Here is a 26,971-nt window from a genome sequence, read left to right as displayed (position 1 = left end):
CACCTGAGGCTAGTCACTTCACTGAGTATATGTAAGGTTTTACAACATGTGTGGGATACAGGGGAGAAAGCAATGTGTGTGCCGGGGGGTGGGATACAGGGGAGAGAGGCAATGTGTGTGTGTGTGTGTGTGGGGGGGGGGGGGGGGGAGCAATGTGTGTGCGGGGGGGTGGGATACAGGGGAGAGAGCAGTGTGTGTGTGTGTGTGTGTGTGTGTGGGGGGGGGGGGGGGGGGAGCAATGTGTGTGCCGGGGGTGGGATAAAGAGTAGAGAGCAATGTGTGTGCCAGGAGAGAGATACAGAGGAGAGAGCAATGTGTGTGCCGGGGGTGGGATACAGGAGAGAAAGCATTATGTGTGCCAGGAGTGGGACACAGGGGAGAGAGCAATGTGTGTGTGTGGGGGGGAGAGAGCAATGTGTGTGCTGGGGATGGGAAACGGGAGAGAGCACTGTGTGTGCCAGGAGTGGTGTACAGGGGAGAGAGCAATGTGTGTGCCAGGAGTGGTGTACAGGGGAGAGCAATGTGTGTGCCAGGAGTGGCATACAGGGGAGAAAGCAATGTGTGTGCCGGGGGGTGGGATACAGGGGAGAGAGCAATGTGTGTGCCAGGAGAGAGATATAGAGGAGAGAGCAATGTGTGTGCCGGGGGTGGGATACAGGAGAGAAAGCATTATGTGTGCCAGGAGTGGGACACAGGGGAGAGAGCAATGTGTGTGTGTGGGGGGGAGAGAGCAATGTGTGTGCTGGGGATGGGAAACGGGAGAGAGCAATGTGTGTGCCAGGAGTGGTGTACAGGGGAGAGAGCAATGTGTGTGCCAGGAGTGGTGTACAGGGGAGAGCAATGTGTGTGCCAGGAGTGGCATACAGGGGAGAAAGCAATGTGTGTGCCGGGGGGTGGGATACAGGGGAGAGAGCAATGTGTGTGCCAGGAGAGAGATATAGAGGAGAGAGCAATGTGTGTGCCGGGGGTGGGATTCAGGAGAGAAAGCAATATGTGTGTCTGGAGTGGGACACAGGGGAGAGAGCAATGTGTGTGCCAGGAGTGGTGTACAGGGGAGAGCAATGTGTGTGCCAGGAGTGGCATACAGGGGAGAAAGCAATGTGTGTGCCGGGGGGTGGGATACAGGGGAGAGAGCAATGTGTGTGCCAGGAGAGAGATATAGAGGAGAGAGCAATGTGTGTGCCGGGGGTGGGATTCAGGAGAGAAAGCAATATGTGTGTCTGGAGTGGGACACAGGGGAGAGAGCAATGTGTGTGTGTGGGGGGGGGGAGCAATGTGTGTGCCAGGAGTGAGATACAGGGGAGAGAGAAGCAACAACCCCAAACAGGAGTGCAAAAACTGCCTATAGGAGCTGCCATATTGGCTTTTGAAGGACTGTGGGGCTGACGAGAAGCAGTGATCTGTGTAGTCAGCGCATGCAAACACTGACAGCTATTAAGGATGAGCTCCGGTGGTGTTCGCACAGCCGACGTGCAGAGCCCGCCAGGAAGTTGGCACTGAGCTGCGCTAATCACAGGCAGTGAGACATTGTCCGGATGCGCGGCTGCAGAGATTGGGAAACGTCTCACTGCCTGTGATTAGCGCAGCGCAGTGCCGACTTCCTGGTGGACTCTGCACGTGGGCTGTGCGAACACGCCGGAGCTCATCCTTACCAGCTATCAATTTACTTTAACTTTGTATAGACAGAGCACATGAGCTGTGCTGGGTGTGGGGTGGAATAATGCTGCCAATGCCAGCTGCCAGGGGTCAGGAAGGGTTTTTTTCCCTCGACCGTGGGAAAATTAGCATGTTGTGTACTGGAGTCGAATTCTTACAAAATCGTATTCCCCACATTTGAAGTGGATAGGAGAATCACTCCCGTTATGCTATTGTGTTCTGACAGCGGACAGACTTCCCCGCCATCAGAACAAACTGATCAGTGCTGCCAGCTATAGTCGGTGGCACTGATCGATTGGGGAAAACCAGACAGGCTGGTTGTACAAAAGTCAATTGGTAGATAAACTTTAGTACAACCAGGGTGCCCAAACGGATCAAAATTCGGCTGCTCCCTGCTGAATTTTGTTCCATGTACGGCCGGCTTTACTCTCCTGGCTCTCCAAAGTAAGCCCCCATTCACGCCAGTGCGACTTGACAGGCCCAAATCACATGAAAAGTCACACCCCATTGTCAGCAATGGAACTGTTCAAATCGGTGCAATGCCAACAAAATCACATGAAAAGTCGCACCCCATTGTCAGCAATGGAACTGTTCAAATTGGTGCAATGCCAACCACCAATTAGAAAAATAAGTTCCTGTACTATTTTTGGCGATTTCAGGTGCGACTTGCATAGACATCTGTGCATGAAGTCCCACAGATGTCAGCCAAGTCGCACCTGAAGTTGCACTGACGTGGCTTTGAAATTGTGCACTTTGAAATCGTGCAAACGAAGTTGCATGATCTCAAAGTTGGATGGGGTGTGAACTGGGGCTAAGTGATACATGCTTTGTCCGGTTATTACCCCACATCATCATAGCTTAGAAAATCTGGTCCAGGTACACTTTTAAAAGAAGAAAAGCCTTTAGGTATAGGTCACCAAACTAAGACTAACAAAAATACCAGACTGAAAAGAATAAATCAGGTAACAAACCTCCTGTCTTTCAACATCCATGTTCCAGACAACAATACTGCCATCCGCGCTGCAAGAGATGAGCTGCCTGGAATGGTGTGCATAGGAGATGGACTGGATTTTATCACTGACAAAAGAAAAAGTAAATCATCTGTTTTAATAAAATGTGGCAAATAAATGATAATGATTTATGACAGACTAAGTGATCATTTTAATGGAATTCAGTAAAAAAAGACACCATACCATATTTACAAGCATAGCTAATACATCTGTAAACACTGTTCATTTTATGTTAAGCCTCCTGTATTCCCCACTATAAGAGCCAAGGGCCGATGTCATCAAACTCTGCTGGTAGGGTTGTCACCTCATCCTGTTAAACCCGAACACATATGAATTACACAGGTTCTGAGGCCAACTTAATACAGATAGGGCACCAAGTGAGTTTAATTACTACCATATTCAGCCACAGAACCTGTGTAATTAATATTTATTCGGGTTTAAAGGAATGAGGTGGCAACCCTAGCTTATGGGCACTCCTGAATTGCCTGACCGATTTCCATATATGTGCCAAGTTTTGACCTTTGAAAACGATCCCATTTACTCTTCACCACAATGTCATTGTAGATGAAAAATAAAAGCTGCATAGGTGAAATGTGGGCAGAGACAGCAGTATACACTCGCCTGCCACTTTATTAGTTAAAACTTGCTAGTACCGGGTTGGACCCCTTTTTGCCTTCAGAACTGCCTTAATTCTTCATGGCATAGATTCAACAAGGTGTTGGAAACATTCCTCAGAGATTTGGTCCCTACTGAGATGATAGCATCACACAGTTGCTGCAGATTTGTTGGCTGCACATCCACGATGCGAATCTCACATTCCACCACATCCCTAAAGGTTCTCTATTGGATGAGATCTGGTGACTGTGGAGGCCATTGGAGTACAGTGACCTCATTGTCATGTTCAAGAAACCAGCGGTGAGATGATTTGTGACATGGTGCATTATCCTGCTGGAAGGAGCCATCAGAAGATGGGTACACTGTAGTCATAAAGGGATGGACATGGTCAGCAACAATACTCAGGTAGGCCGTTGTGTTTAAATGCTGCTCAATTGGTACTAAGGACCCAAAGTGTGCCTTACACATCATTACACCACCACCGGCCTGAACCGTGGATACAAGGCAGGATGGATCCGTGTTGTTTATGTCAAATTCTGCCCCTACCAGTCGCCGCTGAAATTGAGACTCATCAGACCAGGCAACATTTTTCTGATCTTCTATTGTCCAATTTTGGTGAGCCTGTGCGAATTGTAGCCTCAGTTTCCTGTTCTTAGCTGACAGGAGTGGCACCCGGTGTGGTCTGCTGTAGCCCATCTGCTTCAAGGTTCGATGTGTTGTGCATTCACAGATGTATTCTGCATACCTGGGATGTAACGGGTGGTTATTTGTGTTACTGTTGCCTGTCAACTCAAACCAGTCTGCCCATTCCTCTCTGACATCAACAAGGCATTTTCCTCCACACAACTTCTGCTCACTGGATATTTTCTCTTTTTCGGACCATTGTCTGTAAACCCTAGAGATGTGTGTGCGTGAAAAAGTAGATCAGCAGTTTTTGAAATACTTAGACCAGCCCCTTTGGCACCAACAACAATGCCACATTCAAAGTCACTTAAATCCCCTTTCTGATGCTCGGTTTCAACTTCAGCAAGTCGTTTTCACCACGTCTAGATGCCTGAATGCATGCCATGTGATTAGAAATTTGTGTTACCAAGCAATTGAACAGGTATACCCAATAAAGTGGCTGGTGAGTGCATATTTGCTTCAATAGTACTTTGTCTAAAAGGATTCTTCAGTATTTGCAAAGCAGATGGAAGAGTGCCTTTGCTGTAAACATGAGCCAACCAGATTCTTCATGTCACCCAAAAGCTGGCCATAGATGGCTTGAATTCTGGTTGATTCCTACTGAATTGTATTAAATTGAGCCGTGGGTGACTCTGCAAGCACCACACGACTTGACAAAAGTCTATGTAAAAATTAAATGAGCTGGATGGAATATCATTGGTCAAACAGTGACTGACTGCATCCTATCAAATGAAGTCACCTTTTAAGGATACAGGCAGCTAAGGGGGCTGCAGCTGTCTGAACACAACAGCCAGCAGCAGAGACACTGTTTAGTAAGAAGGGGGGCACCACATCGCAATGCTGGTGTGATGAATAGAACTGTATTGAAATGTCACTCATGGCATTCTGATTAAATTCTGTGCAAAAAAAAAAAAAGCAAAGTAAACCGTACGATGCGTTGGTCACTGTGTCACAGTCAGGGCCGCCATCAGGGGGGTAACAACCCACACTCATGTAAAGGATCCAGGCCTCCAAAGGGGCCCAGGTGTATTGAGTGGATTGGGCCCCCGGAGGTATTTCCACCTGCTACCTGAAGGCTGGATGATTGACAGCCACAGTAGCTACTGGTTTCCAACCACCTCCCCCTCTCCCCCTCCACCAATCGTTGGGGGGGGGTGGCATCTGCCAGTCTCATTAGATCTTCTCCTCCTGCCGCTCCCCCGGCGCCCGATCTCCTTCACATTACAAGTGGTAGAGCTGCAGACATTGAGCGCTGAGGGGAGCGGCAGGAGGAGAAGATGGGATGAGACAGATTGCTTACATGCCATGGAGCTCATCCAGTCAGCAGATGGAGGAGATGGGGAGCGGAGTGCTGTTGAGGGATCAGAGGCGATTGTCAGGAAGAGCACTTCTGTGTCCCTGACACGCCCCTCCAGTCATCAGCATGCAATGACAGGGCTCCCTTCTACCCCTTTTCTGCATCAATGTCCTGGCTCCTGTCCCCTGCAGATGCTGGTGAGTGGCTGTACACACATGTGCTAAGTGGAATTTTATGTTACAGGTAGCGGCTGAATTACTTTGATATCTCAAAATGTATGCATCTTTCTCCCCCTCCACCGGTAACTTTTTATGTGGGTCTGCTACTTATAGAATCTGGATGGAGGAGGAGACATGGGATGGAGGAGGAGACATGGGAAGGAGCAGGAGGGGGACATGGGAAGGAGCAGGAGGGGGACATGGGATGGAGGAGGAGGGGGACATGGGATGGAGGAGGAGGGGGACATGGGATGGAGGAGGAGGGGGACATGGGATGGAGGAGGAGGGGGACATGGGAAGGAGCAGGAGGGGGACATGGGATGGAGGAGGAGGGGGACATGGGATGGAGGAGGAGGGGGACATGGGATGGAGCAGGAGGGGGACATGGGATGGAGCAGGAGGGGGACATGGGATGGAAGAGGGGAAATTGGATGGGGGAGATGAGATTGTAAGAGGAGGCCATGGGATGGAGAAAATGGAACTGGTGGAAGAAGCGGACATGGGATGGAGGAGGAGGAGGAGGACATGGGATGGGGGAGATGATATTGTAAGAGGAGGACATCATATGGGGAGATGGAAGAGGAAGGGCAGGAGGAGGAGGAGGAGGAGGAAGGGGACAGGGTATGGGATGGTCAGTGAGCGGATTTGGTGGTACAGCCAGTGGGCAGACCCTAGGGAATGTTGGTGGTCAGGCCTGGAGTGGGCCTAGGCCTAAAGCTGTGTAAGGGGCCCCAAAGTTTCTGATGGCTGCCCTGGTCACAGTACACACTAGTGGCCATGTTATTCATGCAGCTCGCTGGTGTGAAAAGGCCATAATGACTATGTGGGCATACAATACCAGGCTTTGTTCAGGTCACGACTGTTTCTCTTCCCATGGTAATATCAATGTAAAAGCAACTTGAAAGTAGAGTGATGCCGCTTTAAACTGCTGGAAAGTGATCGGTTGCACCAGCATTTTGAATCATCATTGACATGTATCCTGCACCTTATATACATGCAAAGAAATTGATAGGTGCATGCAGGGCCACTGCTAGAAATCATGATTTATTAATGTTAAATTTCCCAAGTCTAATTTTAATTCTGTTCTCTGTTAACCATGGAGGTGCTTCCTGTGATGTGTCATGAGGCTAAACACTGCAGTATTGGTTACTGAAGCCCCCCCGATTCCCTTGTGAAGCCTTAGAAGAATAAATTCAATACCTTCGCCATCCTCCCATCCTTTGGGGAGACAGGGGTCTCTCAATATAAGGAGATACATCTCCCCCATCCACATGACATGACAGGGGGTCGCCCATTCTGAGTACACTGTCCCTGCTCAGGACACATTATTTTAAGTACAGTACACCTCTGCACACATGTTCCATCACAGTATACCTCTGCACACATGTTCCATCACAGTACACCTCTGCACACATGTTCCATCACAGTACACCTCTGCACACATGTTCCATCACAGTACACCTCTGCACACATGTTCCATCACAGTACACCTCTGCATACGTGTTCCATCACTTTACCCCATGTATATATGTGTCATCGCTGCACACATATTTTCTCACTGCACACATGTTCACCATTGATAGTAAATAGGGTTCAGTGTACAACTATGACGAGAGGCCACTGGCTCTTACCACTCTTGCTCCAGCAGACATTTAAATCTCCAGGCTGCACATTGTATTTCCCGCACAGCCTGGACGTCAGGAGAAAGCAGGTGCAGCTCTGAGTGACAGAACAGCAGACCAATCGTCTTCCAGCTACAATCGGGAGAATTAGCAGTCAAATATCCTGCTGGAAGGCAAAAATATGTAGATAGCAGTGTTGGAAAGGTTTCCACAGTGCTGTTCTCCTCACTGACACAAGGGACATGAGAAGAGATGTGAGTGTACAGTGAGAAAGTCACACATGCAGGCTACTTGCCGTGCTGCTGAACTGAAGCCAACCCCTGACCTGAGTTCTCTTACCATCAGGAAAGTGTTCTCCTCCTCCTCCTCCCCAGCCTCTGGGTGGCGCTGCTGCACCTGCCGCTCCTCACCTCTCTGGTGGTCAGTTGGGGGTGCTGGCTGGAGAAATACTTTTTTTTTTTCTCTGCTCAGATTGCACGGGCCCCCCTGCTGGCCAGGCCTGGTCCAACAGGGCCAGTTGTACTGGCTTATCAGCGGCCCTGGGCGCATGTCCTTAGTACTCCGAGTGACTGACACCATTAACGGAAGAGATCAGAAATCATGATGGGCACAGCACAGACCCTGCAGCCCATGTTCACACTACTGTGGTCTGCAGCACATAACACACCATGTGCTTCACTGAGCCTTTGTGTGCACTCAACCACTGCAGCTAAAACCCTCTTTTAGCCCCAGGGACACATGTCAGGCACTCCATTGTGACACTTTGGGGTTGACCTACTAAAGCTGGAGTGTGCAAAATCTGGTGCAGCACTGCAGACTTACCAAGCAGCTTTGTTTTTTTTTTGTCAAAGCTTCATTAAACAAGCTGAAGTTAGAAGCGGATTGGCTACCATGCAGAGCTCCACCACATTTTGCACTCTCCACTTTTAGTAAATTATCCCTTTTGCATCTAGCTAAACAGTAAAAAAAAAAAAAAAAAAAAAAAAACAACAGTTCTTTAACAAAGTGTCTGTACAAAAGTCGGAAAATAACATCTCACAAGGCATTTCTCTATAGAAGGAGTGAAATGCTCCACGGCCCGTTTCCAGGCAACAGATATTACCGGGCCTCCCTAGGTGCACGAAAGATGCTCAGTGGGATTGTGTGCAAAAACTCACACATTATTGGACACACACGACATCTTCATAACTGATAACAACAACAGTTGTCATGGACTAATCAGTGACTCAAATGGCATTTTATTATTACAACCAAAAAACGCACAGCTCCACATTTATTTATTTTTTTAAAGAGAAATTCAGGGAAAAGTAAATATTAACTCTGTGTTGCTTAATGTACTTTATATATATATATATATATATATATATATATATATATATATATATACACATACATACATACACACACACACAAATACCAACCAAGCCATGAAGTCAAGGAATTGTCTGTAGCCCTCCGAGACAGGATTGTATCGAGTCACAGATCTGGGGAAGGGTACAGAAAATATTTCTGCAGCATGAAAAGGTCCCAATGAGCACAGTGGCCAAAATGATCTGTAAAAGGAAGCTGTTTGGAACCACCAGGACTCTTCCTAGAGTGGGCCAAACTGAGCAATTGGGTGAGAAGGGCCTTAGTCAGGGAGGTTACCAAGGACCAGATGGTCACTCTGACAGAGCTCCAGCATTTCTCTGTGGATTGAGGAGAACCTTCCAGAAAAATAACCATCTCTGCAGCACTCCACCAATCAGGCCTGTATGGTAGAGTGGCCAGACGGAAGCCACTTCTCAGTAAAAGGCACATGATAACCCACCTGGATTTTGGCAAAAGGCACCTGAAGGACTCTCGGACCATGAGAAACAAAAATCTCTTGTCTGATGAAACAAAGATTGAACCCTTTGGCCTGAATGGCAAGCGTCATGTCTGGAGTAACCAGTTACTGCTCATCATCTGGCCAAGATTATCACTACAGTGAAGCATAGTGGTGGCAGCATCACGCTCTGGGGATGTTTTTCAGCCTCAGGAACTGGCAGACTAGTCAGGATTGAGGGAAAGATTAATGCAGCAATGTACAGAGACATCCTTGATGAAAACCTGCTCCAGAGTGCTCTGGACCTCAGACTGGGGGTGAAGGTTCACCTTCCAACAGGACAACAACCATAAGCACACAGCCAAGATAACAAAGGCTACGGGACAACTCTGTGAATGTCCTTAAGTGGTCCAGCCAGAGCCAAGACTTGAACCCAATTGAACATCTCTGAAGAGATCTGAAAATGGCTGTGCACCAAAAATCTCCATCCAACCTGATGGCACTTGAGAGGTCCTGCAGAGAAGAATGGGAGAAACTGCCCAAAAATAGGTGTGCCAAGCTTGTAGTATCGTATTCAAAAAGACTTGATATTGAGGCTGTAATTGGTGCCAAAGGTGCTTCAACAAAGTATTGAGCAAAGGCTGTGAATACTTATGTACATGGGATTTTTTTATTTTAAATAAATGTCCAAAGATTTCAAACAAACTTCTTTCACTCTGTCATTATGGGATATTGCTTGTAGAACTTTTAGGATAAAATAATGAATTTAATCCACTTTGTTCTAAGGCTGTAACATAAAATGTGGAAAAAGCGAAGCGCTGTTGACTACTATACACATATATATACACACACACACACACACACATACAGTAAAGAACCCTCTACGCAGTTGAAGTTTAAACCGCTTTTCTTCTAATTTTAGTGAATGCCCGCGTGTCTTATTAAATTCCCTTTTGCGGAAAAGTTTTATCCCTATTGTGGGGTCACCAGTACGGTATTTGTACATTGAAATCACATCCCCTCTCAAGCGTCTCTTCTCCAGAGAGAACAAGTTCAGTGCTCGTAACCTTTCCTCATAACTAATGTCCTCCAGTCCCTTTATTAGTTTTGTTGCCCTTCTCAGGACTCGCTCCATTTCCAGTACATCCTTCCTGAGGACTGGTGCCCAGAACTGGACAGCATACTCCAGGTGCAGTCGGACCAGAGTCTTGTAGAGTGGGAGAATTATCGTTTTAGCTCTGGAGTTAATCCCCTTTTTGATGAATACCAATATTCTGTTTACTTTGTTAGCAGCAGCTTGGCATTGCATGCTATTGATGAGCCTATCATCTACTAGGACCCCCAGGTCCTTTTCCATCCTAGATTCCCCCCAGAGGTTCTCCCCCCCAGTATATAGACTGCATTCATATTTTTGCCACCTAAATGCATTATTTTACATTTTTCTACATTAAACCTCATTTGCCATGTAGTTGCCCACCCCATTAATTTGTTCAGATCTCCTTGCAAGGTTTCCACATCCTGCGGAAAAGTTATTGCCCTGCTTATGCTTAGTATCGTCCGCAAATACAGAGATTGAACTGTTTATCCCATCCTCCAGGTCGTTTATGAATAAATTAAATAAGATTGGTCCCAGGACAGAACCCTAGGGGACCCCACTGTGCACTGGTCCAAATCATTTGGTGGAGGAGGGATTATGGAATGGGGTTGTTTTTCAGGGGTTGTACTTGGCCCCTTAGTTCCAGTGAAGTGAACTCTTAAGACGTCAGCATATCAAGACATTTTGGACAATTTCATGCTCCCAACTTTGTGAGAACAGTTTTGGTTTGGCCCCTTCCTGTTCCAACATGGATGCGCACCAGTGCACAAAGCAAGGTCCATAAAGACATGGATAAGCGAGTTTGGGGTGGAGGAACTTGAATGGGCTGCACAGAGTCCTGACCTCAACCAGATAGAACACCTTTGGGATGAATTAGAGCGGAGACTGCAAGCCAGGCCTTCTCATCCAACATCAGTGCCTGACCTCACAAATGCGCTTCTGGAAGAATGGTCAAACATTCCCATAGACACACTCCTAAACCTTGTGGACAGCCTTCCCAGAAGAGTTGAAGCTGTTATAGCTGCAAACAGTGGGCCAACGCAATATAGCCCTACGGACTGGGATGCCATTAAAGTTCATGTGCGTGTAAAGGTAGGTGTCCCAAAACCTTTGACAGTATGGTGTGTATAGATATTCACACATACTACTGTGCAAAAGTCTTGGGCAGGTCTGAAAAAATGCTGTATTTTAAGAATGCTTTCAGACATAGAAGTGTTAATAATTTGTTTTTATTAGTAATCAATACCAATGCACTAAAATCAACCTTGTAAAATACAATAGCATAAATAGAATAAATAAAAAAACTCAGAAGCTGGAAATTATCTGCCACCCTCAGCAGAAAAACATAATGTGCATATTAAACCAGTGCTTACAGACCAATATTGTCCTTTGAAATGCCCATGAGGTATTACCTCATATAAGACTCAATACCTAAAATGCCCAATGCACTTTATTGAACATAAAAGGTATTGAGTATTATATGAGGTCATATCTCATGGGCATTTCTGAGGAGAATATTGGTCTGGAAGCACTGTTTTTTAATGCCCAATAGATTATTTTTATCAGTAAGAAGTTGAAATCAAATCAATATTTTGTGTGACCACATTTGGTTCCAAAACAGAGTCAAATCTTCTAGGTACACTTGCACACAGTTTGTGAAGGAACTCAGCAGGTAGATTGTTCCAAACATCTTGGAGAACTAACCACAGATCTTCTGTGGATGTAGGCTGCCTCACATACTTCTGTCTCTTCATGTAATCCCAGACAGACTCCATGATGTTGAAAACAGGGCTCCACTGGGGCCAAACCACCACTTCCATGACTCCTTGCTCTTCTATATACAGAATACAGTTCCTAATGACATTGCCTGTATGTTTGGGGTCGTTGTCCTGTTACAGAGTAAATGTGGGACCAATCACATGCCTTCCTGATGGTATGGCATGATGGATAAGTATATGCCTGTATTTCTCAGCATTGAGGACAACATCGATCCTGACCAAATCTTTGCACAATTGCAGCCCCAAACAAACTAATGGCATTTCTATTTATATATACCACCAGCCCCTCCCTTTAGAATGTAGGTCCTCTTGTCCCTTCTGTATTGAACTGTACTGTAATTGTGCTGTCCCCCCCCCCCCACATTGTAAAGCGCTGCGTAAACTGTTGGCGCTATATAAATCATGTATAATAATAATAAATGATATACCTATATTCTTACTTTACAGCATTTCTTCACACCTGCCTACAACTTTTGCACGACCACAAGCGAGATCCCGGCCCCCCACCCTATGTGAATGAGTATGGGGGTACATTGTACTCCTACTCATTTACCCCAAAAAAGTGTCAAAGAAATAAAACCAGCATCCAGGTTTTTGACAAAGTTCTTTATTGAAGCAGGTCGGAGCATGATGGGGTGGTAACGTCACAAGGGGACAGGGTCTCCGGATTACGACACCAGATTGCCACGCCCCATGGCTATAAAAGAACCTGCAGAGAGTAGAGCTCGCACAACTGAAAGAGCTAGCATTGGGAGAAGATCAGAGGAAGAATCGTCAGAGGTAGAAGACTGTGGACCGGAGGAAGAACCGGCAGAGGAAGAAGACATCACAGCAGCGTGAAGAACCGGAGGATGAAGACATCACCGGAGGGAGAAGAAACCCTGGAGCTGCTTTAATAAAGGACTTTGTAAAAAACCTAGGTGCTGGTTTTATTTCTTTAAAATTTTTTTTTGGGATGATTGGGTAGCCCATACTCATTCACATAGGGTGGGGGGGTCTGAGATCTGGGGGCCTCCTTGTTAAAGGGGGCTTCCAGATTCCGATAAGCCCCCCCGCCTGCAGACCCCGACGCCAGGGTTGTCGGGAAGAGGCCCTTGTCCCCATCAGTGGCCCCAAAGCACCCACCCCCCATGTTGAGGGCACGTGGCCTGGTATGGTCCAGGAGGGGTGCACTCGCTCGCATCCCCCCTCTTCCCTGACCTGTCGGGCTGCGTGCTCGGATAAGGGTCTGGTATGTATTTTTTTTTGGGGGGGGGGGGGGGGGACCTCCACGGCAAAAAAAAAAAACAAAAAAACGGCGGGGCCCCCCCCCCCAAAAAGTTTCCCTTAAAATCCTTGCTAGACCACTTCAATGGGCTGAAGTAGGACCAAAGTTGGACCAAAGTAGTGTGCAGGAACCTTTTTTAAAGTCGGACCGACTTGTGTCGGACCAGTTAAGATGGGAACCACTGATTTATACACATCATGTGCTCCCAAAGTCGGAGTGTATGTCATACCACTGTGAACCCGGCCTAAACCTAATAACTCCTTGTGCCACCATTGGTGGCAACAACTGCAATCAAGCATTTGGAATAACTGGCAATGAGTCTTTCACATGTGGAGGAATTCTGGCCTACTCTTCTTTGCAGAATTGTTTTAATTCAGCCCAATTGGAGGGTTTTCCAGCATGAAAGGCTCATGCCACAGCATCTCAATCAGATTTAAGTCCGGACTTTTACTAGGCCACTCCAAAACCTCCACTTTTTTTTTTTTATTCATTTAGAGGTGGTGGACTTGTTGGCGTGTTTCAGATCATTGTCCTGCTGTGTAAGCCAAGTGCACTTAAAAGGATAAGTTCACCTTTGTTCAATTTTTTTTTTTCTAAATTCCAGCTCCCCTGGGTACCAATATAGCATTCATGTACTTTTTTTGCAAAAATCTCAAAGCTTTCCATAACATTTACAGACACTTACCTTACTGTCCTCCATCCATGTTCCCTAACGTATCTATTGCTTCTGTCTTATGTCCTTACAGACTGTAGGTTATGACACAGGAGGATGTTGACCAGCTGACCTCATTAGCACACACCTTGCATCCTCCACCCTCCCACCTGCACATTTTTTAAATGAAATGCAATCAGTGATCACCCTTCTCACTAAATACACAATATACAATCAAATTGCATAGTGTATGGCCATCTTTATACAAGTACAAAGAAGGGAGTGGACAGAAACACTCAGCTGTCAAGCCCCATTCACATCTCTGCATAGCATTCCCACATGCATCTTTTTTTTTTAGCGGGCTGCCGTATGCGTGTCACAGGAAAAAGAAGCCACAAAACGTTGGCTCCCATGCTAGATGTGAATGGGGCCTGAAAGTGAAATTGGTGCGTTTACACAAGAATAATGAGGCTCTATTCACATCTGTGCGTTTCCTTGCATTTCAGAAATGCGCTGCACCAAAATCACAGTAAAAAAAACACACCAAGCTCCACTCTAAAAAAAAGTTCTGTATTTAGTGAGAAGGGTGATCACTGATTGATTGCATCTCATTTAAAAAATGTGCAGCTGGGAGTGAGAGGGTGGATAATGCAGGGTGTGTGCTAATAAGGTCAGCTGGTCAACTCCTTCCTGTGTCATAACCTAAGGTCTGCAAGGAAGACAGAAGCAATAGATATGTTTGGAAACATTGATTAAGGACAGCAAGGTAAGTGTCTGTAGATTTTATGGAAAGCTTTGATATTTTTGCAAAAATTATACATGAATGCTATATTGGTACATAGAGGAGCAGGAATTTAGAAAAAAAAAGTGGTGAACTTGGCCTTTAAGTTTAAGTTTGAGGTCACGAACTGATGGCCGGACATTCTCCTTTAGGATTTTCTGGTAGAGCGCAGAATTCATGGTTCCATCAATTATGGTAAGTCATCCACGTCCTGAAGCTGCAAAGCAGCCCCAGACAATCACGCTACCACCACCATGTCTGACTGGTGGTATGATGATCTTTTTTTGAAATGCAGTGTTAGTTTTACGCCAGATGTAGTCTTGGGGATAATCAAAATGTTTTTTTTGGCAAATGTGAGATGAGCCTTTGTGTTCTTTTTGGTTGGCAGTGGCTTTGGAACTTTCCCATGGATGCCATTTTTGCCCAGTCTCTTTCTTATTGTTGAATCAAACACTGATCTTACCTGAGGCAAGTGAGGCCTGCAGTTCTTTAGATGTTGTTCTGGGATCTTTATGACCTCCTGGATGAGTCTTTGTTGTGCTCTTGGGAGTAATTTTTGTTGGTCGACCACTCCTGGGAAGGTTCACTGCTGTTCCAAGTTTTCTCCATTTGTGGATAATGGCTCTCACTTTGGGAAAAGCCTTGGAAACGGCTTGTAACCCTATCCAGACTGATAGCGGTCAATTAATTTGTTTCTCATCTGTTCTTGAATTTTTTAAAATTGCAACATAATGTGTTGCTTTTTTAGATTTTTTTTAGCATGCTTCACTTTGTCAGACAGCTTCTATTTGAGTGATTTTTTTTTTTTTTTTTATTCAACAGGTCTGGCAGTAATCAGGCCTGGGTGTGGCAAATGAAATTTAACTCAGCTTTCCAAAAACAAATGTGGTTAATTACAGTTCATGCGTGACTTAGTTGGGAGGGGGCATTATTTTTTCACAGGCCAGGCAGGTTTGAACAGCTTTTTTCCCCTTAATAAATGAAATCATTTAAAAACTGCATTTTGTATTTACTCGGGTTATCTTTGTTTAATATTAAAATTTGTTTAATATTAAAATCTGAATCATTTAAAGTGTGACAAATATGCAAAAAAAATCAGGAAGGGAACAAATACTTTTACAGCACTGTATACACACACATACACATCGGTCCTGAACCTGCTATGTACATTCACACATACATATGCAGCAAACGAGGTCAAAGTAAGGTGAGAACTTCTTATCTGCATATTCCAGGTCAAGGTTTTAAACACTGAAGCAACTGGATCAGTATAAGGCCTTGTTCACATGGGCATACCTAAGCATACACCTTGAGGGCCACGTGCACATGGTCTGCATTCAGGGACCTTCACTTGCCTAGTCTGGCAATAAAAGTATAAACAAAGTAGTATGCACACTATAATTTTATTACTAAAATCCATGTTAGTTATTAGCATGTTTATAAAAGAAAAAATGGAGCCCTGCCATCCTTACAGACAATGATGTTCCTGGATACAGATCAATTGGAAACTATGTTAAATTGGCAGCTTAAAGTGGAGTTCCACCCACTTTTACAACTCTTTAGCATCCCTCACTAAACTGTGCACTGTAAACGAATTGGATATTTTAAAAATTTTTTCTCAGCACCTACTGTATATCTGCTGTATTCATTTTTCACTTCCTCCTCCCTGGCCGTGGCCCATCGCATCATTTCCTGTTTGCAATGCCTTCTGGGAAGGGGCAGCAACTTCCTCTGACACTGCCGTTGCTATGGAAACCTGACCTGAAACCTATTACACTGCTTGTGCTGCACTGAGCATGTGCGAGATCTGCAAGGATGAGATCCAGGAAGAAATACAGTCTGGCTTCAGATGCCCACACTTAAAATGGCCACGGCCTGCTGTAAGTTTATAAAATAACAAACTACTGCTATAAACTAACAAAACAGACCTTAGTTTACAGACTAACTTTACTAGAATACATTAAGCTTGTGTATTATAGGGGGATTTTTATTTAAAAAGTATAATTTCGGCCGGAACACCACTTTAATTCTCCACCCATCAGTGCTTACTTGTGCCCTTGTAGTTCCAGTGCCGTTCCTTTTCGTCCCCCAATGTCCCACATGATGATGGAATGATCTGAGCTGCCTGAGAACAGAAGTCTTTGTACTGGATCCCAGCACAACGTGGTCACCCCGGCTGTAAAGAAATGAAGTGCACAAGTGTACAACATCAATTTAAAACAAAATCATTTACTATTCTGAACAAGCGTATATAATTATTGGTCATCTGACTTACCCTCCAGTTCTATATGTAAGATCTATACAGCTTCAAAAACCTACAATTTCTGGAACCTCCTCCAACCCCCCTTTTCTCCCAACAGCTACTTTTGTAACTATAGTTCTTGACACTTGTCAACACTGTCTATCCAGATGTCAAGGTACAGAGGTAAAAAATTAAACACTAAAGAAAAAACAGAATTCATTTTGTATAAATCTTGACAGTCTCATATTCTTCTTTTCTTGCAGGAAAACATAAATTTGCTATTGTTATAAGCTTATACATATCCATGTCAAGCAACCGTAACATGTCAATTCATGTTTAAAAGAAAATTAAAAAAAAAAAATCATGAACACAAAATCAGTGGGCCTCTCTGGGTAGGATCAGCATGGATGGGCTAGTTTGGGGTGGAGGAACTTGACTCGCCTGCACAGAGTCCTGATCTCAACCCGATAGAACACCTTTGGGATGAATTAGAGCAGAGACTGCGAGCCAGGCCTTCTCGTCCAAAATCAGTGCCTGACTTTACAAATGTGCTTCTGGAAGAATGATCAAACATTCCCATAGACACACTCCTAAACCTTGTGGACAGCCTTCCCAGAAGAGTAGAAGCTGGGTGGGCCAACTCAATATTGAACCTTACGGACTAAGACTGGGATACCCAATACTTTTGATAATATAGTGTATATCCTCAACCAAGTGCTTGAGAAATATAAAAAAAAAAAAAACACATTAAGTGGTTTGCCTTTTTAGCATCTACAAAACTGAAATAACGGGTTTGGGTGGACAGACACGTTAACGATTATTAGTCAGTAAAGAGGAAGTCTACCCAAAAGTTTTTATGCTCTGGAAACAGTGTGAAAGGGGTTAGAACCTTTGCTGGATTGTTACTCCTGTGTTTGACCTCCTGCTGAGGAGATCTCTTTACTTCCTGCTGTGCCTATAGAGCTGAGTATACAGTGCCTTGAAAAAATATTCATACCCCTTGAAATTTTCCAAATTTTGTCATGTTACAACCAGAAATATAAATGTATTGTATTGTTTTTTATGTGATAGACCAACACAAAGTGTGAAGTGGAAGGAAAGTGATAAATGATTTTCAAATTTTTTCACAAATAAATATGTCAAAAGTGTGACGTGCATTTGTATTCTGCCCCCCTGAATCAATACTTTGTAGAACCACCTTTCACTGCAATTACAGCTGTAAGTCTTTCTTTAAACTTCTCCACCTCTTTATCCCTGACCTGTTTGGTGTTTTCCTTGGCCTTCATGATGCTGTTTGTTCACTAAGGTTCTTTAACAAACCTCTGGAGGGCTTTACAAAACGGCTGTATTTATACTGTAGTTAAATTACAAACAGGCGGACTCTATTTATGAATTAGCTAACTTCTGAAGGCAATTGGTTCCACTAGGTTTTTAGTTTAGTTTTTTAGATATTTATTTGTAAAAAAAACTTTAAAACCATTTATCATTTTCCTTCCACATCACAATTATGTGCCACTTTGTATTGATCTATCACATAAAATCCCAATAAAATACATTTACATTTTTGGTTGTAACATGACAAAATGTGGAAAATTTCAAGGGGTATGAATACTTTTTCAAGGCACTGTATACTAGTAGAATTTTTTTGCTTTAAGAACGTTGCTCGATTTTCTAATAGTTAGTGGGGTCAAACTGCAATTTGTTTTTTACTGTAATGACAAATTTGAAGGAGCAGAATGGAAAATTAATTTGCCACCCCCCCCCCCCCCCTTCTTTCCTGTTCTGCCTGGCTGCATGCTCGGATAAGTCTGGTATGGATTTAGGGGGGGGAACCCCACACCATTTAAAAAAAAAAAATTGGCACGGGGTTCCCTTTAAAATCCACACTAGACCCAGAGGGCCTGGTATGAATTGGGGGGGTTCACCCCCACGCCTTTACCACATTTTTGAATTTCCGGCAATGTTTTTTCTTTTTTTACATTCAGCTGTCATCAGGGAACCTCATCCGTTAAGAACATGGTGGCTGGCTTCCCGGCCCGCTCCTTAAAAACCAGCTATTCACTGGTTGTTAAAGATGATGGCGGCCCCGCTCCTTAACGCCGCAGCTACTAACTGTAGCTTACGCACTAGACTAACACTGCTAAATGCTGGGAAAAAAACAGTAAAACATTAGCGTTTTTTTGTCTGGCATTTTTACAGCAGTTTTTAGCTTTCTAGTGTGCATGAGGCCTAATAGTAGGAAATGAGAGTCAAAGAGTGTGGACAGAATACATTTTCAGGCTGGGGATGGCTGCAGAAGACCATATGAAACTGGAAACATGTTACACTGGGTGAGTATGGATCAATGCTAGTACCCTAATCAATATTCCCAATACAAGCTGCTGAGGTCCGAGATCCTTATATCATATAACAAAGGGCCTCATGGGGTCCTCAGGCCACAGACTGGGCACCGGGGCTATATAGTGTAGCGAAGAGGTCTAATGCCGCATACACACGAGCAGACTGTCCGGCAGAAAAGGTCAGACGGAACGATTCCGTCGGACATTCCGATTGTGTGTGGGCTTCATTGGACCTTCATCGGACCTTTTCCGTCGAAAATTCAGATGGACCTAGAAATAGAACGTTTCAAATCTTTGGACTCGAGTCCGATCGAAAAATCTGTTCGTTTGTATGCTAGTTCGACGGACAAAAAAGGACGCAAGGGCAGCTATTGGCTATGAACTTCCTAATTCTAGTCCGGTCGTACGTCATCACGTTGGAAACGATCGGACTTTGGTGTGATCGTGTGTAGACAAGTCCGTTTCGTTGGAACTCCGTCGAAAAGTCCTTCGGAGTTCAGGCGGACGAGAAGTCCGCTCGTGTGTACGCGGCATAAAACACACAACTTGATGAATACAATTTCTAATAATTGCCAGGTAAACTAGTTTACAGAGGCATATTTGAGGTGTCTATTTAGCTGCTTGAATGGCACTCTTCTTTTATATTATCCTGGATAATACAGAACACAAAAGAGTGATGTGAAAAGGCGATTATTACCATTCTAAAGAATAGACAATGTTAGGCTGTTCCATCATAGCACAGTCATGGAAAAAGCTCAGCTAAAAGATCAGGGGATTAAGAGAACTCTAGGCGAGTAAATTGCTGTAATTAGAGGTTAGTGTTAATTCCTAGATGCTTAGAACAGCCTTGGGAAGGCGTGGATGAATGTCATGTGAAAGGACCTTTTCTCCATAACATTTACACAGGGCCCTGGAGTTCAGCTGGCTGCTGAGATCAATGTGATGTGTACAGCAATGCCGAAAGGGATATACAGGCTGTGCTTCCAAAAGCACAGCACAGAAAAATCTAAAAATGTCTCGATATATAAAATGATATAATCCTAATTAGTAGTGGTGACATTTTTAGAGGTGCTGTTGGAGGCATGCAGGGGGCGGCGCAGACCCCGAGGAGCTTTACTACATTGGAGATAAAATGATGTCTTATTAGGAAATCATTCCACTGAAGCCCACTCACCTGTATGTCCCTTAAATGTGGTAATGAGGCTGCAGTTGTCTTGTTCAAGTTTTAGAATCGTAACCTGTCCAGAATGGTCCCCGACAAATACGTGTCTCGTCTCCACATCGAATCTGTCAAGCCAACGTTAAGGGACATAAACAAAAGCAAAGTCTTTTATCTCTTCTGCTCTTAATCCTAATCACATTCAGTATCTGTATCAGCATTTATCTTTAAAGGCTTAGCTTACCGTTACCAAAAAGCTGCCTATGCAGGTAAGGAGTGCCTTTATATAAAAACAATCTCTGCAACACTGACCAAAGTTAAATAATGTCCTTGCTATAGATGTAGGTTATTTACGTACCTCCCAAAGCCTGGCCGAAAAACTCCCAGAGATGGCATCATCCCATCTTGCCTTGTTGCTATTGGTTGAACTAGATGGACTTGTGTCTTTTTTTCAACCAAACTATGTAAAACAGTGGGGTTAATTTACTAAAACTGTTGAGTGCAAAGTCTGGTGCAGCTCTGCATAGAAACCAATCGGCTTCCAGGTTTTTTTTTTTTTGTTAAAGCATAATTGAACAATCTAGAAGCTGGTTGGCTACCATGCACAGTTACACCAGACTTTTCACTATCCAGTTTTAGTAAATCAACCCCTCCAAGTCAATTCAAACCCCCTATCATGCATCTTCTCTTCCCTGTTACAGTAGCTCCAAGCTCAGCAATGCTACAACAGAGGAGAGAGAGTGGACCACACATGTGCAGGGAAAGCTCACTCCTGTGATAGTAAGGGGTTAGCAATAATGGCTGGGGCTGTTTTAGCAACAAGGCAGGACAGGATGATGCCATCTCTGGGAGTTTTTCGGCCATGCTTGGGGAGCTATGTTGAGGCTGGGTTCACACTGCAGCACAGAGTGGCCCACAGCAGGGGTCCAGTGCATCCCTGTTCACCATTTCAGGTCTGAATTTTTGGCTGAATTTGGACCCGAAATGGATCAGAAGTAGTACAGGACTACTGTGCAATCCACACCGGCGCCACTCCGGAGACGTGTGAACCGGCTCCATAGAGAGTCGGTCACAATCTCCTGCCATGCAATGGGGAAACCCGCATCCAATTCACAATAATGTAAACCCAAGCCTAAATGCCTACATCTATAGCAAGGGCATTATCCAACTTGAGTCAGATCTGCATATTTTATTTTTATTCACAGGTGGCCCTTACCTGCATTGGCAGTTTTTCGGTAAAAGGTGAACTAATCCTTTAAGTTTTCATATAATACGGTTTTGCTGTGGGGGCACTCAAGAGGAGGGAGAGGCCAGGAGTACCAAAGAGGGACCCAAGAAGAGGAGGATCTGGGCTGCTCTGTGCAAAACCACTACACAGAGCAGGTAAGTATAACATGTTTTTTTTTTTTTTAAATAACAAACAAGAGTTTAGTATCACTTTAAGAGCCCATTCCACCAGAGCTAGGCCTGCTTGAAGGGTTTACAGGACATAAGCAGTTTCAATTAGATTAAATCTATGAAGACATAACTGCATTCACAAATAAAAAATCATCACAGCACACTTTTTCTTCATGTGAAGCTAGACCGATGTCTAGTATATTCGTCATAGCTATTCTTGCTTCTGCTGCTTTTAGTAACTTGTCATTATTGCACAGTCACATAAAATGCCACCCAGTGATGAAAGGACTTTAAAAATGTCAACATAGTTGAACAGTGACAGACTTCTGTATCCCAATTGTGTTTGTCACAAGCAGCAGGAAGGGTTACATAATGCAGCTTGCAGGAATATTTGTCTCATCGAAAGGTTTTAGAAGCCCCTTCTAGCAAGTTACACCCGATCTCCATATGAATTTCATTTCCACATTAAACATGTGCTGGGCGTTGCATCAAACAATCCACCAAAGCAAGTACATTCCACCCATCCACTCTGCACATTATTACATTAGAACAGATTGCTGGTTGTTGGAAGCACATTAATACTTTTATTCTGAGATCCACACGTCTGATATGGTAGCTAAAGCATGCCTTACATTATGCAATTTTCTTTCCTACAACCACGGGTTAAAAAGGAAAGAAAATTGCCCAATTCCCCCATCAACACTGACTGTTGATGGGGGAATTGGGAAATTCCCTCCTGCAGCGCTATTGTGTTCAGCCGGCAGGAAGCCTTCCCCACTGGCAGCATAAAATGGTCTCTTCTGGTGGCTATAGCTTCTGGCAGTGATCAGGAGAAAAAAAAAAAGTAAATGCACTTCAGTACAACCAGCCTGTCCGTAGATGGATGGAAATTCGGCCGTATCCTGCTGAACTGGCCAAATTTCAATTTGCCTATGGCCAGCCTAATTGGTTAGCACTCTTGCCTTGCAGTGCTGGGATGTTGGGTTAAATTCTTACTGATAATTCTATCTGCATGGAGTTTGACTGTGTTCCGCACTTTTACTCTGGTTTCCCTACAGAAATCAAAGGCATACCGTTAGGAGAAAAATCTTCAAAATGGACCTTCTGTGTGCGCACGTAAAAGGGATTGCAATTTTCTTCTGGGGCTCCTTCTCTGTACAAAGATGTGGAAAAAGTGTCAATGCTACACAAATAAGTTCTGCTGTACAGTTTTAAGACCGTGGTCTCCAAACTGTAGCCCTTTGCTTGCCTTTATCTGGCCCTTGGGGCAGTATTTCCCCCAACTGACACCAGTGGTCAGGCACCATTCCCCAAACTGACACCATCAATTGGTCACTATTCTATCCAATAATACCAAGAACTGGGCACTATTTCCACCAATAAAACCTATGCTGGGGCACCAATGTTGGGGCAAATTCTACCCCCGCTGGCCACAGTCTGGCCCTCCTAAAGCCTGATGGACAGTAAACTGGCCCTTTGCTTAGAAAGTTTGGGGATCCCTGGTTTACGAGAACAGAATTACATGGGCTCTCTATATTTTCAGAAGAAAATCACTTCCACCAATTACCAGTGGACACTGGAGAAGGAAGTTTCCTTGGTGCTCTGGCTGGTGGCCATGCTTAGCGCCTAACTGCACAATCTGCAGACAAAGCTAATACATTAAGGCACTAATGGGTAAAGCCATATTGTACAGTCATGTATTGCATGCACAATTTACAATCCTTTTGTGTAGTGTGGCCACAATAACCAAAATTAATTTCTTTTTACTGAAACCTGAATGCAGTTAGTGTAGTTAGATAAAGCAAGGGCAAGAATGATAACCCTAAACCTTTAGAAACAAGTCATTGATGAAAGCTCTCATACTTCTGTCCAGACAGGCTCCCTTTAAACAAAGTCAACAAGAGGTTCTTTTTAATCACTGAAAGGCTAAAACAGCAGCAGAGGTCAGAGATCTGGTCCCCTCCGGTATAAACGCGATTTAGAAATCAAGATATATAAATGCTGCTTTGGAGGCCTCATGACTTGGTCTATTCTGGTAGCTTTTTTACCAGTTCTAGCTACTTCACACAGGTTCTGGTATGTAAGATGCCAAACAAGGCTGGCAGGAATTTAATGGCCACTGAGCTACAAACTCTACATAGATCAACCAAGATATTTTAGTAGATATCTCAAGAATGGAGGTCTCATTTGCCAATGATTTAAACCACTTTGCATCTTTCTTCTCTCATATAAACAAAATATCTATTGTGCAACCAAAGTAAAAATTTCACCAGTGTCACCCCCTATTTCGTTTGGCAAACCCTACAGCTCTCAACTGCTGCAACCTTCCAGTGTTCCACACACTTCAAATCTAGATTGTAATACTTATGATATAGTGCTGCAATTTCACCAAGTATTAATTATATATATATACACACATTATTAACACTTGTGAATCTCTTTTTTTTGTGAGAAATGTCCCACAATATATAGTGAAAAGTCAAGATCATTTCAATTTCGTGCTCCACAGCAATGTTCCTTGGTGAATCACCTTCTGTGTTGCAATCCTTCACCACTGTATGCTCAACTGGTGTTTGGACTTATAAAAATGAGGTCAAGATGCCTGTTCCCCTTTAAAAGTGACATTAGAGCCTGGATAGATCCTTACTTTTACTCATACAATTCCACTGGTCCTTATGGTGGTGTTTATAATATATACTGCTGAAAAGGTGCTCAAAATAAACCATAAAAAAAACACTCACACTTTGATATGAACTGGTGCACTACAGAGATCAGGTATCCACCGTCCCCTTAAGACAGCCTTTCTCAACCTTTTCAATGCAGAGGAACCCTTAAAAAAAAAAAGTTTCCAATCTCCGGGAACCCCTACTAAAATGTACTATATCTAGAACTCACACATTACTGTGATGATCAGTGGGAAAAATGCTCCTTACACATGTGGTCTTTGGGAAGAATTCCCTCCTTACAGATACTGTAGCTAAAAAGATCTATGGTATCAGTGGGAACTTTTCTGAGAGGCAGAAATTTCATATTGCTCAAGGAACCCCTAACAACCTTTGGAGGAACCCCAGGGGTCCACAGAACCCTGGTTGAGAAACCCTGCCTTAAAGGTGTGGATTCTGGTCACTGTATCCACTATACTCAATAAAGTCGTCACTGTCCCCTTAAAGTGATACTCAACACACACTGTTTAATTTACATCGTCCCTTCTCTTTCTGTATGTGGATGATGGCACTGTAATTATTTTAATTTAAAAAAAAAAAAAGAACATCCAAGTACCTTTTTCCTATTCAATATACAGCTGTCACATGACCCAGATCTTTTCCAGCCTGTCTGCAGGGAAACATAAGCAGGAGGAGCTTCTAGTCCTCTACCGCTGGTCACATGTTCAAAAAAATAAATAAACAACCTTTAGGATACAGAGTAAAAATAAATCATATCAAGAAATTGTTTTAAATCATCATACGAACATATATTTGAAATAAAATCTTTATTTTTAGCGAAAACATGGTGTAGGTGGATTTCTGCCAGTCACAGGCTCTGTCACACCCCTCCAGCCTGCGTCTTATAATAAGAGGGAGGAGAAGCCTCCATCAACCAACATGTAATATCCTACCCCTATTGTGTTTAGCTAGTTAGTGGGCATGGAGGAGGAGGGAGGGAGTGGGCTGTCATTTACCACTGTGTATACGCCCACAAGTGTGAGTCTATAGTCACTCACATAGGCTGCTCAGATGTGATAGGGAGGAAACGCTCAGCATAGAAAAACTGAGCATGTGCACCAGCTGCCAACACTGCTCTGCAAAATCCCCAACTGCATTGGGGACATGATCAAAAAAGGGAAACAGAACAGCAGGATCTATCAGGTTTGTTTTTTTTGTTTTTTTTTTTAGAATACAGAAAACTAATCCCATAGTAACTGAGTAGCTGAGTGAGTATCAACAACATGTAATAAACCATTTATAGTTTTTTATGTGAGTTTAATGACATAAGGTGAGGATAGACTCTTCAATCAGACTTCCTGTAACTACGTGCGGTTATTGTACAGATCAGCCTTAATGACTAAAGATTCTAAATTTACTCCTTAACCGCTGACTGTTCACTTCTTGGTCTGTACCATTATTTCAATACTCTGGCCTGCTTGTGTATTGTGACACTGAGCAAAGGAACTTTGCCTTTCTTGAAAGTGCTCTTCTAGAATACCAAAATCATGATGCGGAAGTAAGGCTGTGAATTCTTGAGTTGCTGGGATGAGGGAGAGATGCAGTAAAGAATCTCAGTCTCTACTGCTTCTAAGTCCACTAAGGCCATCCAGAGACGGTTCAAATCTCGTCTGGTTCAGCAGGAACTGGCAGGGATTCAAACCATGTATGGGCAGGCCGAATGTACCAAGCTGATCGATCAATTGACTTGGGTATAACCAGCCTGCCGGATTTTACATGCGATTATCGCTAACGGCTATAGCCACTAGCAACAATCACTGTCTTCTCCCAGCGAGGACGGCTTCTACCTCCAAGGGAATACAATGGCTTGGCCGGAGGGATTCCCCTGTCAACACCGACTGTGTTGATGGGGGAATCAAGCCAATTGCTTTCCTGCAACCCGTGGTTGAAGGAAATAAATTTGCTTTGTTTATAGGCTGCTTAACACACACAACAGAGCCAGGGGCCCTGCAAGATAGCAATGTATATAGTTATAGCTGCTAGGCTAATTTGTCAAGTCAAAGAGTGTTGCTGCTCAGTGATCACCTTTTATTGCGACAGATAAATGCCAATGAATGATGAAATCTGATTGGTTGCACTTTGCACATCAGTACCATAAACTATACTTTTCATCTTTAAATGATTACACCAGCACTCTTATCTGCTCATTATTGTTCTAGGTTTTACATTTTTTTGCCCTCTCATATTATATTACTATATTTTACTAGTGGTTTTTCAGGTTTCAAAATAAAAACCCAGCCTTCATGGTTTACTAAACATGGTAAAATATCAAAGGCCATGAATTCACTCACACATACATGATGAATCAAGGGGCTGCTAATAGCAATTCATTTTTTTTTTCTGATTTAAAAAGGTCAGTTTTTGATCATTTTCTCCTCAAAATAAAAGATTACAAAACACAAATATCTCTTAGGTGTGGAGTCATTTTCCTGAATTTGACAGTTGAAAACCTAATTTTTCCATGAATCCTTATCATGGTCTCCAAAGGCTTCTTGTCCTGCTGGTAATGTTCGAAGACAAAAAAAATTGACATATACTAACAAAAACTATTATTTTTCCAATATTTTCGGTCTTTTTTCTTTTAGCAAAAAAATTTCAAAAACAGCGGTGATTAAATACCACCAAAA

General features: G+C 43.7%; 1 protein-coding gene across 2 annotated transcripts in view; it reads right to left on the bottom strand.

Moving 5' to 3' along the window:
- Positions 1-26,971, bottom strand: part of WDFY2 (WD repeat and FYVE domain containing 2) — a 161,889-nt gene that overhangs the window by 45,928 nt on the left and 88,990 nt on the right. For both annotated transcript variants that reach the window (XM_073613242.1, XM_073613243.1), the window contains exons 6-8: positions 20,239-20,351; positions 16,533-16,659; positions 2,628-2,733 (exon numbers count right to left, since the gene is read on the bottom strand). In XM_073613242.1, coding sequence (XP_073469343.1) covers positions 2,628-2,733; positions 16,533-16,659; positions 20,239-20,351 — 346 coding nt within the window. The remainder of the gene's footprint in view (positions 1-2,627; positions 2,734-16,532; positions 16,660-20,238; positions 20,352-26,971) is intronic.

This window comes from Aquarana catesbeiana, linkage group LG02 (assembly GCF_042186555.1).
Source record: "Aquarana catesbeiana isolate 2022-GZ linkage group LG02, ASM4218655v1, whole genome shotgun sequence".
Classification (NCBI taxonomy): domain Eukaryota; kingdom Metazoa; phylum Chordata; class Amphibia; order Anura; family Ranidae; genus Aquarana; species Aquarana catesbeiana.
The sequence above is the reverse complement of the archived record's forward strand: the minus strand, read 5'-3'. Positions and strand labels throughout refer to the sequence as shown.